This window comes from Excalfactoria chinensis, chromosome 7, assembly GCF_039878825.1.
Source record: "Excalfactoria chinensis isolate bCotChi1 chromosome 7, bCotChi1.hap2, whole genome shotgun sequence".
NCBI classification, from domain to species: Eukaryota; Metazoa; Chordata; class Aves; order Galliformes; family Phasianidae; genus Excalfactoria; species Excalfactoria chinensis.
The window spans coordinates 18,314,142-18,335,793 of record NC_092831.1 but is presented as its reverse complement, the minus strand read 5'-3'; the positions used below and the strand labels follow the sequence as shown (position 1 = coordinate 18,335,793).

Here is a 21,652-nt window from a genome sequence, read left to right as displayed (position 1 = left end):
CTAGCACAATGGTGATTCACAATCTAGTTGTATAATCTTTCTTCTCATTAAATTGTCAATTTTACCACCAAAAGAAAAACTAAAACAGTAGTTAATTCTCCTAACTGCCCTGAACTTGCACACCCCAACTCATTGTCTCCACCTGTACGAAGATGAACACCCAGTTTGGTCAGACTCTTCCAATTGTTTGTCTTCCAAATAACAAAGCAGGTTAAAGAATCCCTGATGAGACATCACTGCTACCCTTTGGGCTGTTCACAGGGCAAGGAGCACCTAAGCCCTGTAGGCTATCTACAAATCATACTTTTATCAACATTTCTGGTTTGAAAACGTACTTTGAAATAATAAGAGCTCTTTAGGCTTTGCTGTTTAGTTATGAGTCATTCTGTTTCTATAAATAAGTGGATGGCAGACAACTACTGAGAAAAGAATATCAGCCCAAAACCTTAGCAGGAGCCCTAAAACAACCAAGGAACAGACATACTCATGCAGATCTATTTCCAGAGGCCTTAGAATCATAACATAGCTATGCCCTGTAACATTAGATTACATTAGCAAGATAAACAAAAACAGCAAAACCAAAATCATATGCACCAAATGAGATAGCCTATTAAACACTATCACAACATTTAAATTCAATAAAATTCAATCAACTCAAACTATGCTTCTTTCCTTGTCTTAATACCCTGATGCCATGCTCTTTTCCCATAGACAGATACAGCACTGAAGAGTTCTAGTAGTGCATTCAGTTAAGGTCACAGTATGTCTATTCACTCTTTTTCCTATCTGCACTGATTTTTCTAGAGTCTTCTGTAGAGAACATAAGCATATCTGAAGATTTGGCCATACTTACTATCCGTCTGATTAAAAACAAACAAACAAAATAACAACAAGAAATAAAACAAAAACAAACAAACAAACAAAACAAAACAAAAAAACAGGCAGGCATTTTGGACCTTTTGAGAGCAAATTTTTATCAGCCACTCATTTGCTGGAGCTCATGAAGAAAGAAGCAGGCAAATAGAGGAAAATACTGGTACAGCAGCTGTAGGGGTCATGAGCACAGCCACAGCTGAGATGACCACAAGCCTAACACCCCATTTTGATGTGGGGCTGCCCACTTCAAGCCCACGGTTTTACTACATGCTTTTAAGCATGCCTTCTTTTGCATTTTGCACAAGAAATTTTAAACTGAGTCTGCAGAACTATCTGGGGATTTAATCAACTTCAAACTATCAACAGAAATAAAAGCAGTAATGAATTTATCTGAAAATCAACTAACTCCTCACCCTCTCCTTCAATTCCCCATGAAGCACTCAGTGAATAATTTGCCAATTAAAAGCTAGACAGTCCACAAGTTCACTAGTCATCCATTTATGAAAAGACACAGGGCATCCATTTTAATGCTGCAGTCACATTTTAATCGAAAATCTCAGAGGTCTTTGAAGAGAGAAGATGCACGCTCTTTGACGAGACCATTCTTTAAAATAACTTTTTTGGTTTAACAGCTATAAGGTCAAACAAGAACGCAACACGCAAGTTATGGATTAAATGGTACCTTAAAAAAATAAACATCAAGCAAGAAGCAGAATGCACAAGCTAAAGGGCATAGGAGAGTAGCCAATACATGCATTAACTTCTGAAGTTCGCCATTGTCCAGCCGGTTTGGGATAGAGCACGACAGCACTGAACACCTACTGGAACAGGTATCTTCACACTAGGGGCTGCATAACCTCAATGCCTCCTTGCACCAGAAGTTTCATTAGGAAATGTGACTTGATCTAATTTTGAAATCTGGAAAAAGCAAACTTCAGGAAGGAAGTTTCAAAATATTCAGGAAAAGGTCATTTCAAAGAAAAAGGAAACAGACTAGATATATTCAAATAATAAGTCAGCCTCAAACTGCAGTAATACATCTCTTTACAAACAGCACATCAGTACTGCTGGCGTCTCTCTGGAACACTTCAGGCATGGAGCAGGAAGTCACTGTTATCTTTGGAAGGGTTTAACTCAGGGGTTTCCAGATGTTCCTATATACGCTAGTACTTCAGCTCTCCATGTCCAACAAAAATTAAACTCCAAATCAGGTCTGTACAGATTTCCAATATACCCTCCTTTCAGATTCAGACATTTTCATCCATAAGTCAACCTTTGAAACACAAAACTGGGGATGGCAGAAGCTAACAAGCATTGAACTTGCTAAGAAAAGATGAAGCAACTGTTTTCAGGATCCTGGGATAAAGGTATGGTTCCCTATTTCCATAGGAAGTTTGCAGAACCTTGCACATGCAGCCTGCCAGAACCATCCTCCTCCAGTTTTGCTCAGGCCAATGCAGAGCACTAAATAAAACCTCACCCATACCCTTGAAGAACACCAGGATCATCTCAGCTTCCTATCCACCACACAAATGCAGTTTCCACCCATGGACTACTTTCTACTTTTCAGTTTTTCAGTTTTATCTTCTCATGTCTTCACAAACTCTTAGTTCACCAAGAAATGAAATCAAGATGTTATTAGTTAACCTCTGTTTATGAAAGAGGAAATCATGCCCTATAATTGTCTAATTTATATAACAGTGATTCTTAAAGGGGTGAATGGATGTATGTTTGCCTTACAGTGATCCAGAGAGCAAAGGTTTCCTCCTAGTCTCAGTTTGTCCTCCCCTTCTCTTCCTTTCTCACCCCCTACTTTTTCCTCTAACAGCCCTGTAAACAGTACAGAAAACAGCTAGTGGAAAGTGGGAAAATGGGCAGTGAGCAAAGAGGGCTGCTGCCTCCTTCTTCCTTCATGTCTCCTCCTCCTGCACAGCAGCATGCTGAGCTGTAACAGCAAAGAAAGCTAAAGCAAGGAAAAGAAATGACACAGATGACCAAAACTCAATTGTTTTCAAAATGCTGCTTCTCACAGAAAGGTGCTATAAATATTAGAACAGGCAATCGCAACTGAATTCCAACTAGTCTTTGTAAAATGTAAGACTAGACTCAGCTCATGAAATGAGCACAAGGGTCAATAGAGTTTCACAATGAGGAATATATATTACATACCACTTTTTTTTTTTTTTTCCCCCCACAATACATTTTCTAAGGTTTAAATACAAGTTCTCCTATGAATATATGCTACACATTTCAGACACATTTAATATACACCAAGAGACAATCTATCCTAAACTTCCTTTCCTGCTTTTCTATGCCTCAACATGCTTTGCTGCAAGCAAGTTTGAATTTATATACTAAACAAGGCCCAGCTGGCTAAATAGTGAGCCCAGACAGATCTCTTTAGGAAGTGGTTATTTATTTATTCTAAACCAGCCCCATACAACTCATACCCTATTTCTTGGAACAAATGTGGTACAGGAATTCAACATTTCAGTAATACAATCTGCATCTTCACCACAAGCACTAATTACAGAAAGCTCAGTTTATTCTCTTTTTAAAGACATCTACCATTGTTGCCATACAGCCTAACTTTGTTAGCTCAACTATATATTCGAAGTATCCCACACTTACTGACCTTAGCTGTTCTGAAGGACTCCTGCATGGTTTTTCAGAGAATGGGGTAGTCAGACCCAGCTGTAGTGGCATTTCTACATTTTCAAAGCTCTGTACAAGCATTACGCAGTTAACTTTCCTTCTGATACACGCATGTCAACACCAAATCTCTGTAACTGTAAAATGCTTTGGGATCCCTGATAAAGGAGGGACCTATGTAAAGGTCAGATTAATAACTTTCTTCTTGCAAAGAAGTATCTTAAAGAAAATTTAAACAGAGGGGCAATTCTAGCATTCTGGTATTTCTTACAATTGCTGTTTCCTAGCTGAACACCATGCCTGCTTAGAGTCATGTGTGTTCACATGATCTGCTAAGCTGGAGGCTGTTTTGGTCTTGAACTTTTTTCCTCTGCACTTTAAGATCTGCACAGCAATATGTTTATTGTATATTGCTTAGTATACAATAAAATAAATAGAGGGTGCACGATGTCAGTTGCTTCTAAATAGCCTATAACTAGTCTGTCCTTTATCATTATATATATTTGGGTATGAAATTAACTTCATTAACGGTTCAGGAGTTCAGGAATTGGTTGGGTTTTTTTTTGTTGTTGTTGTTGTTTTTGTTTTGGTTTTTTTTTTTTCCCCTAAACAAACCAAATGCAACTTAAACTGCACTTCACCTCACTTGGCAACCACAGAATAAAAGAACTTTATGTTCGATTTCCATTTACTCTAGATATGAAAACACACGCTAATACTCTTTAGAGAGTATTGATATCAATTTTTCTTTCTGAAGACTGCTTTAATGTTTATTTAAAGATGAGGGCATAATGGAATTCTAATAACACCATTTCAGGCTTCCGCGTGAGTAACGTACAATGCATCATCTCTGGAAAGACACAAAGAACTCTGTTCAACACTATAGCGATGATCATTTAGAAGTATAAGCAATCATTGGAAGAATAAAATAACCCATCAAAATCTGTGGGTCAATCAGTTCTATTTCTGTGTTATAACAGGAACTGTGGCATCAGCACAGGGCATTATACAGGGATTAATGACTAGCTGGAATTAATGGCCCCAGGCTCTGCCTGAGGCAATGAACTCCTCCCACCTACTCATTAATCCCAGGAGATACTGAGTCTCCTCTGGAGCATTAACATCCAAGGCTTTTCATAAAATCATTTCTGTACAGGATTTTTGTGTTTAAATTATTTGGATTATATGCATATGTGAGTAAAAATACAGTGAATTAGGTGGCTGAAAAGCATCAGTGCCCTCAAGACTGCTCAGTGGGAACAGACGTCCTCAAAACAACAAAGAATATACATAGCCTAATACATTTGACCACTTGCTCTCCATGTATTTGAAGTGAGAGCCATACTGCTTATCAGCTTTCTTTTTGTCTTCCAGTGCTCCAATTCCTTCAGGAAATATCTGCTTCACTCCTGCTGAGCCTTCTTGTTTGCAACACCCCCTTTCACTATCACCACTGCTCCCTAGACATCACAGGATCTTCTGGATAGGTGCTAGGCTCATTCAAAATCGACCACAGTACAAGTGCATCAAATACAGTAAATATTTCAGTCATTACTGTGATGCAGTTATTAGCACATTACAAATCTCAGATCTGGGGGGAGGGGAGAAGGAAGAAAAGATAATACACAATTTGTTACTTTGATCTCTGGCACAGTCTCACAGACAGCAAACACACGACAGACTTTCAGCAGCTACACTTGCATGAAGCATTGACTGTTCTTGGGTGAGCACAACAAAACTGTAAATAATAATAAAAAACACTTAAAATCCAAATCCTCTATATTCTCTTTTCCAGTAAAGCATTGCTCCAGGGAATAGTCCATGTGACTGAGATGAAGTCTGGAATGTTGCCATTTACCACAGTAGCAATTCTTGATGTGAGAAGCAGCAAATGAAACATCTCTCTCTGACTCTCAAGCACTGCACATGGCTCAGCAACCTGAGCTCCACAGTGACATTCAAATATTCCCTACTAACATATAGCCTACCCATGAAAAGCTCAGCAATCAGAAACACAGTTATCACACAATATAAGAGATAAGCTGCCTAATGTATATTGACGCTTCCAGCTTGCTTTATACATTGCAAACCACTCCTGGTCAAATTCTCCACTCAAATACACACAAGAGCTTTTCCACTGAAGCCTATGTGGTTTGTATATACCTACTGAGATTAAAGAACGCAGAGTTTCGATGCTTATAACAAAGCTCATTGAAAAAAAAAAAAAAAAAAAAAAAAAAAAAAAAAAAGAGTGTGGTTACATGATTTTGTTTTTTCTTCCTGAAGAAAATCCAACTTGTGCTCAAACAATCCCTCAAAAAGACAGATCCAGTAAAAGAAAACAGTTGTGACAGCTAATAGCATACGTAAAAGTAAAGCAAAAGTTGTAACAGGCATAAAAAAATTATACTTGCCAACCTGTTTGTTCAGAATTGTCCACAGGTTGCTTTAGTATTAAAAGCATAGATCTGTACTGAAGTATCTCCCTCTATGAAATGGAGCTGGCAAGTCTATTGTTGTTCAGTTATGGCCTGGGAAAATTATGCATTTGTGTGCAATGATCACTTTTCCATAGCCTTTTGCAGCCTGCAGAACTATTCTTGTAGTGATGGCAATGTAACTAGGATGGTTAAGTTCCTTCCTCACAGAAACAGATAAAAGCTCAAATGACAGTTTCTGGCAAAAGGATTTCTGGCAGGGGAAGCAAACTAGGAAAAGCAATTCCTGATATAAAGCAGCCCACTCTGTCTAGTCTGAGAGAAGGCTCGTTGCCTGGGTGTTTCTCAGATCTCCTTGCTGGATGAAAAACTGCCAGGGTTTAAAACATCTAAAACTTTCTTGTTATGAGAATTATGTGATTTTCAGATCATGATAAATACTGACTAAAAGACAAAAGTGTCAGTGTTTCAAACACTTTCTTTCCTTCAGCAAGGTTACATTTACAGTGCAGTGAGGGGAGTGGGTTGACAGGGTCCTTCCTCACTTGACAGATTGCTAATATGTATAAGCAGTGTTCAAGTACTGCACAAAAATGGTGACAGATATCATCCCTACAGAATTACTCAGTATCCCAAGAATTTTCCTTGTATTTCTCCCCATGCCTCCCTTTCTGTCTCCTGTCTTCTAACATTCAGCATTTTCCCTAAGAAATGAATGCTAGATTATTCAGTGGCCCTCTTATTATACCAAGTTGTCAGGCTAAGTAGGTAAATTGAGAAATGGGGTTTCACCTCAAGTGAAAATTTCAACCTCTTTCCTTTCTCCTGCAAAGTTCATCTACAGTCACTGAGGGAACAAAAAGTAGAGGCAGGAGCAGGCAAGAAAGAGCACCGGCAGCCTCATGCTGTGGCTGGAAATAAGGAACAGTTGCCCATGTGCTCCCACAGCTCATGCAGGAAGCTAACTGGAAGATAGCCCATCTGTAGGACAAGAAGCCAAGGGTACTTCCCCCACAGCCTTGATCCCTATCACCAATGCTGATGGCAAACATTTTATTGCTCCCACTTCTTTTTGGTGGCTGCCCCCCCCCCCCCCCCCAATCTTTTAGATATTTGTTTAGATTTTCAACACATAAAAATCCTGGCATTGTCACTATGGGCTCTGAGCCATCTGAGCAATCTTCTTAAAATACACCAGCACATCATCCATATGGTTACCCAATATGTAACTATTTACTTTCCAGGATAATAACAGAGAGGTAACAAAAATTGCTGAAAGCTTTGTAAAACTTCACAAGTCACCGTCACCCTCAACAGAATTTTCACTGAATGAGTGTTATAGATATCAGACTGCAGAACCCCCTCTTCAAACATTTTCATTATAAGTCTCCATTAAGCAAGACTGAAAGATCAGCTGAGTGGCTGTCCTTAGGAGTTACCTGTTTGAGATTACTGCTACATGTTCCAGCAGTTTGGCATCACACAGTGCAGCATTTAGCAAGGCTGGGAAGACAATGTGAAAGTGAGGAGAAATATCAAGATAACTCCTTTCCATGTATCTTCTCCCTTAATAGTTCAGAAATAATCAGAGATTTTCAAAACAGGACTCAGGATTGGGCTGGAGGACCTAATCAGGGTGTAAAATAATTCAGTTTTCCTGTCAACTGAAATAAGTACTACTTATACTTCAGTCAAATTACATTAAAAATTATCTTGCTTCTTCCAGAGATTCACTGTGTTCATGGAAGGAAATGATATTGGACCATAATTCAGTTTGTTGAGACAGTTATCATTTATGTTCCCTTCACAGAATGTGCAGTGCTGAGAGCAAAGCTGTCCAACACAGTTTCCCAGGTGTACTTCAGGCAGTAACTGGTGTGAAAGAGTGAGTTGATCTGCAGTTACTTTATATACCACAGATTGTGAGTTAACACACAGGAAGTTGGTGGTGTTAAGGAGTATTTGAACAGTCCAGTGAATGGATTTGTGATTATTGAACTTCTGGAATAAATCAGTGAGCTCTTAGGTCTGCATGGATAAAATAAGACAGGAGCTTCTCTGGCATTCTTCAAAGAACTGCAGTTCTTAAGATTCTTAGGCTAGCTGGGAAACAGCATCTCTTCATAGAGGTGGCTAAAGCCCAAAAAGATTGGAATCCCTATGATTATACTCAGGTATTTTTCCTGAGACCACCATAGGATGCACAAAGCTTTAAGAATTCAGGCACTGCATTGGTCATATTGGTAAACAGATGCTTTTCCACCAAACTCAACATGAACAAGAATATTGTGTATATTGTTACCTGAACATCATAGGTCTAAGCAAATTCAATATCCTGAAGTCAGCATCAGTGAATCCCCTGCTGCTCTGAAAGTGCAGGGAATGATATCCATTAGCATACTTTTCCCTTAAGCACAAGAAAATATAATTAGCATAAATTTATTGACTAAAACTGAAAGTGGAAATGAAGACCAGATTGGAGTCCAGTGAAAGATCTAAAAGGTAAGGGTGAAATACAGCATAATAAATAGATAAACTCAGAGTTTCACTTTAGAGTGAAAGCACGCTTTCTCTTGACTAACACGAACTACATACAAAGCCAAATTCAGCCTCCAAAATGCACTCAGATTTGTCTCATCAGCTAAAAAGAAAACAATAGAAGACATGACCCAAGTCTAGTTTTGTCATATACAATGCAATTCATTTAGCACATGGTCTAAAGGCAGCTACACGGTAAACCTCATAGAAACAATGTAAACATTTGCTTCTGTGTAAGAACACACTATGAACGCAATGAGACTATGTAGCACTTTTGAACTGTTCACTATAACTCCAGAATGTATCTTTAAAGATTTTTGTCCAGGTACAAATGGAGGAAGACTACATACTTTCTTCATTATCTTTATAGAGCAGAGTAATCTGCTGCTGTTACAATGATCTCATTTAGGAAAAAAAAAAAAAAAAAAAAAAAAAAAAAATAGCCTTTGGTTCACTAACAGAAGTAGATTATAGTAACAGGAACAGACTGATTACACTGTTGCCATATGTGAAAAATACAGGAATCTGTCATTGAGTTTACATCTTAATGCTATGCTGGGTACATGAGAACACATGAAATAATGTCCAAGAAACTTCCAATCCTCCATAAAGAAAGCTGTTGCCATACAGCTTTCCTCTTTTCTTATTTTCTGTTATTTTTCCAGTGAGAATGTTAAGTTTATGGATTCTCAATAGAAACTCAGCAGCTTCAGGGAACGAGTACAACTGAGAGCCTGTGTGATCATGCATATGCATTTTCTGGGCAGAAATTAACACCCCACTTGGGCCACATTTCATTTGCAAGTCGGCCAGGTTGCTTATATGTTTTGCTGAGAGGAATGACTTATTTTTTTAATAAAGCCTTGCCTTACCTATTTTCCAATCTCACCACCTTGTTCTTCTCATTAGCTTACAACTGTAAATAGATAAACATTTACTTTGCATAGGCATTAGCCAAAAGGAAAGCATCTGCACCTCAAGACCTGAAATTGCTCCACTTCCTGAGTATTTTAGCTCTACAAAGTGGGGGGAAAAAGCATGTAACTATACCTACAGTTTAGAATTGCCACAGAAACATCTCAATAGTAGATTAAATGCAAGCTACATCTGTTTCTAAGCCTCCTGTTATTATGTTTGTTTACAACTGAAAAACACAAAATAAACAGGCATTCTTCTGTATCTTTTCACTGATACATCCTAAAAAAGCATTTAAAGTGGTTTTGTTGCTGTTTTGTACTGTAAAGTGCTTCCAAACTTTCCCTATTTTCAAAAGTGCACAGCAAAAGCTATCTTGGATTTTCCTGTCCTTTTCCCTAAAGTCAGGAGAGAAAGCATAGGATTGCACCACAGTAGTTTTTATCATACATGTTTTTCTTTGAACAAAGCATCACCTTAATAACAATATTCTGTTTTTCCATGTATTAGTTAAACATGCTGCTCTGATTTCTACAGTTAAGAGATTCTTGGCAGCAACAATCAACAATATCTTTACAGTCTGACAGCTAGAAATGCAGGCTATCCAGGATAGTTTCACACATTTGTGTGCTATATTATAGTCTGAATTTAAATATGATAATTTAATTTAGTAAAAAAACAAAATTGAAATCAGATTTACTGCTAAAACTTTTACAATTTAATTTTCAGACTAGCAATCAATGCTTATTCAGTTTCCATGTTATCCCTGCCTTCCCTTCTGCAGATGCTCAAGTGACATTAAATTAAACAATTGCACAGATTTTTAAAACTGTCTGAAAATCACCATCTGTGCATAATTCAGGAATACAAAAAGGACTACAGAAATTACTCCTTATAAGTACTTTTCTTAACAGAAATAGAAAAGCAATGCAAAAAAAATTAAATAAATAAAAATAATAAAAAAAAAAATCTCCCAGGAGAAGTAATACATATTTGTTGCACTCTGCCTATCAACCCCTTTTGAAACGTAAGACAACAGATGAATTAGAGATCTCACTATCATCTCACCCAAAAGCTTATTCATTTTCTGAGATATGACCGTTAAGATTAAATATTAAAACATCCTCAAAAAAAGAGCTACATTGAGACAGCAATAAAGCCCATTATTATTCACAGACAAACATTATCCAACTATTAGCTGTTCAGCATTATACTTCACTGCTTTATATTCCCTCTAAATCTATGCAAAATAAATGTAATATTGTAAACACAAATAATTACAGAAGAAATAGAAAAAAAAAGAAATCTTAAACTTACATTGATGTGTTATTATGGGTCCCGCACAGCAAGTAGCCCTAAGGGTACATTTTAGTTTTTTTATCCATGCTGTGTTCTTGCTGCTGATGTGACCACTTAGGCACATGGTCAAGTTGCAATCAGCTTCTCTCTTAGTGATGTATGAGAGCCGTGCTGATTTATCTAGTCCTTCTGCAGCAGATTAGCTCTAATGTTTCTGCCTCTGCATCCTACCTTTCTTTAGCAGTAGACTCTGCATTATCATTGGCAATTCGAATTAAAGAGCCAGTGAACACAGCACAGATTTTTCTTTTCTCTCCAAAAGAACTGCAAACAAGGTATTCTCACACAAATACCACATTTTGATCCACTGAGCCTCTGTTTTTATTATCTTTAGCAAGAACAGTAGTCAGATATAGGAGAATGGTTCCAATAAGTCTGCTATAATCTTTGTATGATTTACTGTTAAAAGAAGATTCTCCTATGCAGATGGCTCTAGGCAGGAAACAGCTGTAATACACAAACAATTCAGCCAAAAACCATGGAGTTTTCACATACTAACACAAAGGTATCATATGCACACAGTAAAACTCATTTATACCAATCTGGTCAATGTGAAATTAATACAAACAGAACTTACAGAGGGAAAGGAAAAAAAGGCTGGGGCTTAAAGGAGCTTCACATTAATTCATTCAGCTAAAAAAAAAAAAAGAAAAGAGAGAGATTTCACTGCCTTACAGTGTATGTTTTCATTGTGAATTCTCTCTTTTCTCCATGCAACTGACATTTTACACTACGGGACTGTCAAATTTAGCTATTAAAAGTGTTACAAAGAACTTCACTGAACATTATTATTATTATTGTGACTTTCCAGTAAACAAGAAGTATTTTAGGAGAAAAAAGCAATTGTTAATTCATGATCTTTTCAGTTCAAGACACAGCTATTTAAATTTTCATTAGGACTTTGAAAAATATTTAGGAAAAAATGGATGTCTTAGACCATCTAGTCTTGAAAATGTGAACATTCTGACAAGTTTGCTCACTGTCAAAATGACTCACATCACTGCTGCTCTTAACTGCTACTCTTTCTGATCATAGAGGATAAGTAATCCTCTAAAAATCAAATGCTATAGCTGAATATTAACCAAGAAGTACGTACCACTCAAACATTGGTAATATTTAAATAGCACACAAATTCCACCTCCTCAAAGGCTTATCATCAGCATCCATTTTAAACAAACAGTACATGGAGCACAGAAAACCAGGAAAAAGCAAAATAGAATTAGTTTATTATTTACAATAAATCCTAAAACAAAGAGGGGCTATTTTTGATCCAACGTGAAAGTCTGCTGTGGCAAAATATGGTAATATCCATTTCAATGTGCATTTTATGTATAATTTTAAATTTACCACAGGAGCACAGCTACCTTGGCTACAGCTTCTAAGACTCATCCATGCCTTTCCTGTACTAGGAAAAAAAATAAAGCGTATAAGCCAAAACACTGAAATGTGTTGTATAAGCACAGCATCAGCTCCACAAGTACGTAGAAAGTAAGCCTAAAAACACTTGACTCCACTATAAATAGACCCATTCAGGGACTTTCTTTGCCCCCATAATCCCACTAGAAGGCTGTTTCAGAGCCTCATTCTTAATGGTCAGAGAGATGCTCCTAATACATAGCCAAGCTGCATTAGTGCCAACATGCCCCTGAACAGCACTGTTTAACAGCTTCTTTCCCCTGAATGATGGTTTTATGTATTTATAAAAGCCAACCTCATTTCTTATCAGCTTTCACATCAACAGACAAGATATGCTCTTTTAGTCTTGTGATATAAAATAGACTCTCCATCTCCTCTTACCATAGCAGCCCTTTGCCATATCTATCCCAGTCTGAGTTTGCCTCTTTTAAACATGGGTAAGGGGAGATACAGAATCATAGAATGGCTTGGGTTGGAAGGGAAAATATACACTTTATTAAGGGTACTTAAATATAATTCAGTTCCAAATCCCAGCCAGGCTCTCATCAGCCACTACATCAGGCACCAGTTCAGGCTGCCCAGAACTAGTCCAACCTGACCTTGAACACTTCCAAATACCCACAGATCTGCAAGGGCTGCTCCAATAGCAATGCCTCCTACTTTATTACTTTAGTCCACGAGGACAGAGGCAGATGGTGTTGGTATAGCAGTAGAGGCTGAACCTTCCTGCCAACATTCCATTACATTTTGTTGTTACGCAGCAGATTGTCAGGCCAGTCTGACAAAAAGGTTACTGACATGGAACTGTGTATGAAGCAAAAGATGTGTCACAACACCTACAACACATGGAGCAAAAATTGCAGCCACTGACACTTACTGAATCTTTATGGAGACCAAACAGCAGAGGTGAACACAACCAGGGAGTAGGTGGTGCATTTTGTCAGTAACAACAGCAACATGGATGATAAGCCATATTCTATACAGCTGTGCACAGCTGTCACTTCACAAAATGGAGAGTGTCTTCTCAGCTCATTCATGAGAATCAGAGGATTACAACCAGAGAACTGTGTATGTGCTTTAAGATCTCGGAAACATTGGTGGCAGCATTGGAATATTGCAAAGTCTGAGCCAGTAGGTAGGTTCTATGGAAGGTCACTCAAGAACAGAAAGAACACCATATGCAAGTTTGCTAGGACTTACTGAAACAATGGGAGGGTGAAGGCAAACGTTTTATAGATCACATCACTATCAGTGATGAAATGCACTATCACCATAACAAGCCAGAGTCAAAATAGCAGCCCACGGAGTGGCAACATGTGAATTCCCCCAAAGGTTCAAGACTACACTTTTTTTTTTTTTTTTTTTTTTTAATCCAGGGACTAGAAAGAACAGCCATCATATCACTATTTATCACTGAAAAGAATCAACTGCTTTTCATAAGCACCAGTGGTTTAAGTATTACACACAAGCTTTGCAAAAGACACTAATATTTCTACCATGCAGAGAGATTATATGTATTTCTAGAGGAAATTACTCAAGGCAGTTAGAAGTGCAAAGTGAAACAAATTATAACTTATAACTGAAAACATGCAAGTAACTTGGGCTGTATGTGCAGCAATGAGCAAGAACACAACAGAAGAGCTCACGGACAACTGAATGCACTTGTCAAGCATTGCACTGAGAATCACTGGAACAAACCAAATTAATAGGAAACACTTTTGCTTAAACTATTGCCTAATCCTCCTGAACAGCTAACAAGCAGTCTTTTTTTGTTTGTTTGTTTGTTTCCTTTTCCTCCCCACAACAACAATGTTACAATGAGTTTCTCTTATTTTCTTATGAACTCTGCTTGCATTTCAGCAGCAGCGTTGTGAAATGTTCTTTTTCCCTTACCACATAACAACAGACTACAGGTAGAAGACATAATAAAGGATGACAGCTATAAAGTTACTGCAAAGCAACATTAACATTGCAGTTTTACCCCTTGCTTTCCCTTAAGAAGTCTTCAACATGCTGAATCCTTCATCAATTCATATCCATATATATATACATATAAATATATAACCAACAGCTTTAAAATCTATAGCCTAGTCTGATGAAATTGGTTTGTCAACTGAGAATAGGAATGCTGCATTTGTTCAATGGACAGACAAGCTTTCATTAATCAACATACAGCTTCAGGTAGGCCATGAGTGAAGGCCATTGTAAGACACTTTAAATCACAGTTAAAAAAAATAAAAATACATTAGGAATGGTCAAAATTCAACTTCAGAGAAGAGAAAGAGGAAAATAGTTTCTGAAAAGGTGAATATCTACACCTAGATAAAGGAATGAAGTTGCTTAACGGTGCCTAGAGATCAGTTCTTGAGTTTTCACTGGATATCATGCAGATAAATTTCTCCTCCAGCTTCTAAGCTTGGAATAAGTAAATCCTGATAAGCAAAGGGTATGGTTTCTCTCCCACAGGTGATCCATTTTATATTTTTCTGTCTAAAAACATAAGAGATCTTAAGATCTCTTCATCAGGTTTGATGAAGATACATACAGCTTTCACTTTTCCATACAGAAAAATTTCTAAGTGTTTCTGGTTCCTAGTAACACCCCTCTCATCTCAATCAGAAAAGCCTGAATAGTTTTTTCACAGAAGAGCAGGCTGCAAAAGGTGAAACAGCCATGCACTGGTAAGAATTCATGAGTCCAAACAAGGGAAATGAAATGCTATTGGAAAATGAGTTATGATTGCTTAACATCACTGCATTTTGAAAATCAAAGCCATATATAAGCCAACATAAATGAGTAAGAAAGCCAACAACCATCAGGTTGGAGTAAGCAAAGAAACAAGAGTTGTTTTTGACTTGTCAGAAGGAAGATAAGCGCAGCATTTATAACCGAGCTTCAAATGAGCAAATTTGTCTGCAGGAGTTGAAAATAGAACAAAGTTGCTTAGTATACTTTCACATGACTAGTAACAGAACCCACAGAAGTGGATTCATAACCTTTTATAGTCACTGAAGTCAAGAGCACATGCACTGAATGGCATAGTCTCTGCAAGATAAAACATTATTATATTTCTACTTTGTTTTGCCCTTAAATCAGCTGCCAGTATGCAGTTAGCCACAGTTTTTGACCAGAGAAGCAAAAGGGCGCAGGGTCACTTCTTTACTCCTCTCCTTCCTTGCAACATTAACAGAAAGAAATACTCCATAAACACCAGGACACACTTTCAACACATGGGAAAATAATTGGTTGTCTTACAGTAACCAATGGAATTTACTGCAATGAGAGATTCTCTATGATTTGTTACTTTATTTCTGTAACAACACACACTGACAGAAGGGTAAGTTTGGCAAAGCAATAGTAATAAGTGGTCAAAAAACTTACGTTGCTTTAAGTGTTAGATGTGCCAAAGAATAATACAGTGAAGGTTACAATCAGATTACACTGGTGAATTTTGTCCTTGGACAGCCAGGAATAACTCAGGGAGAAATAAAACTCTGGGGAGAATAGAACTTGAATTTTACATTCTTTAACACCTTAATTTCTAATACTTCATTCTTTTGACAGTGAACTTCAAAAGACATCCTGAATACCTTTCCAGTATCAGAACCGTGGCAATTTCTTCACTATTTATCAGCAAATGCACATAGGTGGTGTAATTTACACCACTAGCTTCACTTTGTTCACAACTCATCTAGCATAATGGGGCACCTTACAACTTTTACAAAACCAGAAATCCTTGGAAAACCACTTTCCATAAGCAAGGGAAGAAACATGAATCCCACTGGATTACAGAGCTCACTCCTCACATTAACAGCAACAATAACAAGCTTAACTTTTTAGTTTTTAAATCACTGAAGTGGTAGAAGATAAAGCTGCAGTAGCTGTCACATACCTGGACATCAGTATAACACCAAATAGTGAGAGGTCAAGAAAATAAAAGCCTTGGGTGGAAACACTGTCATGCAAATTAAAAACCAGTTACATGACTGCAAACCAAATGGAATGAAACAAGGCAACATAGAAAAGAGGAGTCTAAAGAAGTACTAGAGGGCAGGGGGGCATTTTTCTGTTTTTTTGGGGGGTTTTTAAAAAAATATATATAATATATATATATATTATATATATATTATATATATTATATTATATATATAAGTTAAACTTCTATAAATATATATAATATATTTATTATTTATTATAATATATATTTATAATATATATTGTATATATATAATTATAGAAGTTTAACTACAACAACAACCACCTTTCTTAACATGAACAAGCAGCAGTTATTGCAACAATCATCAAATTCCAGCAGAAAATACTGCTAGTAAATACCAGGCTTAGTATGGTCCAGGTAGAAATGAAAGGCAGGCCGGAAAATTCTGGATTTCAGAAAATTCAAAGTACTATGAAAAAACAGTGAACAGAAAGATAAAAATGGAAATAAAGATCTTATTATATAACAATATTCTAGCTTCAAAAGGGGAAACTTACCTGCTGCTACTCTAGAGAACTGACAAGGAAAAGCCCTGACAGGTTTTATTTATGTGGCTTGCTACATTGTTAAACTCAGTTTCTAACATACATAGACAACAGCAAGAGACAGAAGCCAGAGGACGTGGAGCCTTTTGCCACAGGTGAGACCAATTCTACTGTACCTTATTGCAATGAAATAACTGGAACTGGACAGGTTTGACTTAAGAACACTGCTGTAATGTTAGTCTACGTAATAGTCTACGTAATAGTCTACGTAATAGTCTACGTAATAGTCTACGTAATAGTCTACGTAATAGTCTACGTAATAGTCTACGTAATAGTCTACGTAATAGTCTACGTAATAGTCTACGTAATAGTCTACGTAATAGTCTACGTAATAGTCTACGTAATAGTCTACGTAATAGTCTACGTAATAGTCTACGTAATAGTCTACGTAATAGTCTACGTAATAGTCTACGTAATAGTCTACGTAATAGTCTACGTAATAGTCTACGTAATAGTCTACGTAATAGTCTACGTAATAGTCTACGTAATAGTCTACGTAATAGTCTACGTAATAGTCTACGTAATAGTCTACGTAATAGTCTACGTAATAGTCTACGTAATAGTCTACGTAATAGTCTACGTAATAGTCTACGTAATAGTCTACGTAATAGTCTACGTAATAGTCTACGTAATAGTCTACGTAATAGTCTACGTAATAGTCTACGTAATAGTCTACGTAATAGTCTACGTAATAGTCTACGTAATAGTCTACGTAATAGTCTACGTAATAGTCTACGTAATAGTCTACGTAATAGTCTACGTAATAGTCTACGTAATAGTCTACGTAATAGTCTACGTAATAGTCTACGTAATAGTCTACGTAATAGTCTACGTAATAGTCTACGTAATAGTCTACGTAATAGTCTACGTAATAGTCTACGTAATAGTCTACGTAATAGTCTACGTAATAGTCTACGTAATAGTCTACGTAATAGTCTACGTAATAGTCTACGTAATAGTCTACGTAATAGTCTACGTAATAGTCTACGTAATAGTCTACGTAATAGTCTACGTAATAGTCTACGTAATAGTCTACGTAATAGTCTACGTAATAGTCTACGTAATAGTCTACGTAATAGTCTACGTAATAGTCTACGTAATAGTCTACGTAATAGTCTACGTAATAGTCTACGTAATAGTCTACGTAATAGTCTACGTAATAGTCTACGTAATAGTCTACGTAATAGTCTACGTAATAGTCTACGTAATAGTCTACGTAATAGTCTACGTAATAGTCTACGTAATAGTCTACGTAATAGTCTACGTAATAGTCTACGTAATAGTCTACGTAATAGTCTACGTAATAGTCTACGTAATAGTCTACGTAATAGTCTACGTAATAGTCTACGTAATAGTCTACGTAATAGTCTACGTAATAGTCTACGTAATAGTCTACGTAATAGTCTACGTAATAGTCTACGTAATAGTCTACGTAATAGTCTACGTAATAGTCTACGTAATAGTCTACGTAATAGTCTACGTAATAGTCTACGTAATAGTCTACGTAATAGTCTACGTAATAGTCTACGTAATAGTCTACGTAATAGTCTACGTAATAGTCTACGTAATAGTCTACGTAATAGTCTACGTAATAGTCTACGTAATAGTCTACGTAATAGTCTACGTAATAGTCTACGTAATAGTCTACGTAATAGTCTACGTAATAGTCTACGTAATAGTCTACGTAATAGTCTACGTAATAGTCTACGTAATAGTCTACGTAATAGTCTACGTAATAGTCTACGTAATAGTCTACGTAATAGTCTACGTAATAGTCTACGTAATAGTCTACGTAATAGTCTACGTAATAGTCTACGTAATAGTCTACGTAATAGTCTACGTAATAGTCTACGTAATAGTCTACGTAATAGTCTACGTAATAGTCTACGTAATAGTCTACGTAATAGTCTACGTAATAGTCTACGTAATAGTCTACGTAATAGTCTACGTAATAGTCTACGTAATAGTCTACGTAATAGTCTACGTAATAGTCTACGTAATAGTCTACGTAATAGTCTACGTAATAGTCTACGTAATAGTCTACGTAATAGTCTACGTAATAGTCTACGTAATAGTCTACGTAATAGTCTACGTAATAGTCTACGTAATAGTCTACGTAATAGTCTACGTAATAGTCTACGTAATAGTCTACGTAATAGTCTACGTAATAGTCTACGTAATAGTCTACGTAATAGTCTACGTAATAGTCTACGTAATAGTCTACGTAATAGTCTACGTAATAGTCTACGTAATAGTCTACGTAATAGTCTACGTAATAGTCTACGTAATAGTCTACGTAATAGTCTACGTAATAGTCTACGTAATAGTCTACGTAATAGTCTACGTAATAGTCTACGTAATAGTCTACGTAATAGTCTACGTAATAGTCTACGTAATAGTCTACGTAATAGTCTACGTAATAGTCTACGTAATAGTCTACGTAATAGTCTACGTAATAGTCTACGTAATAGTCTACGTAATAGTCTACGTAATAGTCTACGTAATAGTCTACGTAATAGTCTACGTAATAGTCTACGTAATAGTCTACGTAATAGTCTACGTAATAGTCTACGTAATAGTCTACGTAATAGTCTACGTAATAGTCTACGTAATAGTCTACGTAATAGTCTACGTAATAGTCTACGTAATAGTCTACGTAATAGTCTACGTAATAGTCTACGTAATAGTCTACGTAATAGTCTACGTAATAGTCTACGTAATAGTCTACGTAATAGTCTACGTAATAGTCTACGTAATAGTCTACGTAATAGTCTACGTAATAGTCTACGTAATAGTCTACGTAATAGTCTACGTAATAGTCTACGTAATAGTCTACGTAATAGTCTACGTAATAGTCTACGTAATAGTCTACGTAATAGTCTACGTAATAGTCTACGTAATAGTCTACGTAATAGTCTACGTAATATTCTACGTAATATTCTACGTAATATTCTACGTAATATTCTACGTAATATTCTACGTAATATTCTACGTAATATTCTACGTAATATTCTACGTAATATTCTACGTAATATTCTACGTAATATTCTACGTAATATTCTACGTAATATTCTACGTAATATTCTACGTAATATTCTACATAGTTTTTATTAGTAAATGTATCAACACTTTTATCAGATAATGAAGTTCTTAATGCATAGAGTGAAGCAAGGCTGTAGTTCCAGCAATGAAGACATAATTGACATGAAAACAAAAAACCAAAAACAAACAAACAAAAAAAAACCCACAAAATATTTTATCAGGAACTAAATCATCATACTGGAGCTTTGCAATATCTGGGCAATCGTGATAATCAGTCACTGTCAAGAAGCTATTTCAGTATTTTGACATATATATAAAATCACACAAATGTCTTTATAACTCCATGAGGGGAATAGGCCTGTATGAAGAACCTCCTAATCTCTGTGAAGGCTACTTGCAACTGATCACCATCACAAGAATCATATTTTGTGAATCTGCTGTTTTCTCACACATTACAAAGCACAGCCATACACTATCCACTGTATGAATTATTTTACTAAAGAATGAGGGAATGCTGCTCACAGTCTGGATAACATTACCATGCATTACATTTTAGCCATTGTAGATCTACTCAATTCTCATCCAAATATACTGTTACCAGGAAAGGTAATTCCCCTACCATTCTGTAACGATACTTGCATTAACAGTATCGCTGCCTTCGTAACATCCATTCCTCCTGGAATTCCTATGGTAATAACGTGCATTACTACCATTCCTATGGCTTGGAGCATGCATTTCCAGGATTTCCTGTTCCTTGCAGCTTTATATAATGTGCAAGAACAGAGCTGACAACAGCTCACTGAAAGGTCAGTTCTTGTGGGCTGTTCGGTAGCATGCATCATTTTCTGAAGAAATATAAATAATAATTAAAAAAAAAATCGACCTTCAGAATGTTTGGAATGCAGTTAAAACAGGAAACTCCTGTCTCAGAATAAAATAACAGAGTACATTTTGTTTATGAGATCAGATGTAAGTAACACTCTTCAAGGAAATTCCATATGGCAGATGTATGTAAACAAATCCAACTGCTAAATCAGTTTTGTTGTGAACTTCTGTTGCAACCTCAAAATATAAGATCTTTTGACCACTATCACAGCAACAGCATAGGTAAATGCTCCAGTTTTTACTTGCTCAGACTGCACATAGGTCTCCTTTGAAGAAGAGCATTATATTAAATGATACCTTCCTCACAACCAAATCCATATATTCAGACATATCTGCTTAAATGTCCACACTTTTGCTACATTTCACTCCTTCTAGCACTGCAGTACCAATGTACTAAGAAATAGACATAGTTATGGTGTAATTCTCACCAATGGTGCAATAATTATTTCCTAATCGCTTACTGATCTGTGATTATCCAACCACCACCGACAAATACAAACCTAGGAAGAAATACTCAATGAACTCCTCTCCAGAGATCAACTAAATTGACGTAAAATGGCAGCAGGATAAACAGTGGCAAGTGCAGAAATAGAGACCACACTGATAAATGGTGAATGTATAGAAGGGAAGCATACCAGAAAACTGCCTGAAAAATGACAGTAAAAGAAAAAAGGAGGGGGACCTTTGGAAAATATTTCATGCTTTTACAGAGGCTTGGAAGCTATTGACAGAAGGGAAGATGGGAGAAAACAAGCCTGTACCAAGCTTTTAATCTTCCCTTAACTGTACTGAGAGTCTCCTGCATCAACCCTGGAGAGAATTAAGCATGAAAGACAAACTAACTCAAGCAAGTTCCCTTACAACTCAGCCCTTTCAGATCAGCATGACTTCTCTGAATGACTCAGTTTCTCAAAGATTGGGTCATACAAAAATGGTATTGCATGGTGTGATTTTATGATGCTAGAACAAAACAGTAATATTCTGCCCAT

At 36.6% G+C, this 21,652-nt stretch overlaps 1 protein-coding gene across 8 annotated transcripts in view; it reads right to left on the bottom strand.

The window, feature by feature from the left end:
• The window catches only part of RAPGEF4 (Rap guanine nucleotide exchange factor 4), a 141,340-nt gene that overhangs the window by 91,900 nt on the left and 27,788 nt on the right, over nucleotides 1-21,652 (bottom strand). The window contains exon 1 of one of the 8 annotated variants that reach the window (XM_072341230.1): nucleotides 10,737-10,957. The exons of 3 other annotated variants lie outside the window; for them this stretch is intronic. Coding sequence is in view for 1 of the 5 variants with exons in the window: in XM_072341233.1 (XP_072197334.1) it covers nucleotides 8,269-8,279 (11 nt within the window). In the remaining 4 variants the exon portion in view is untranslated. Of the gene's footprint in view, nucleotides 1-8,268; nucleotides 8,334-10,736; nucleotides 10,958-21,652 lie in introns of those variants that run through there. 4 more of the 8 variants (XM_072341228.1, XM_072341231.1, XM_072341233.1 and 1 more) reach the window with 4 other exon arrangements.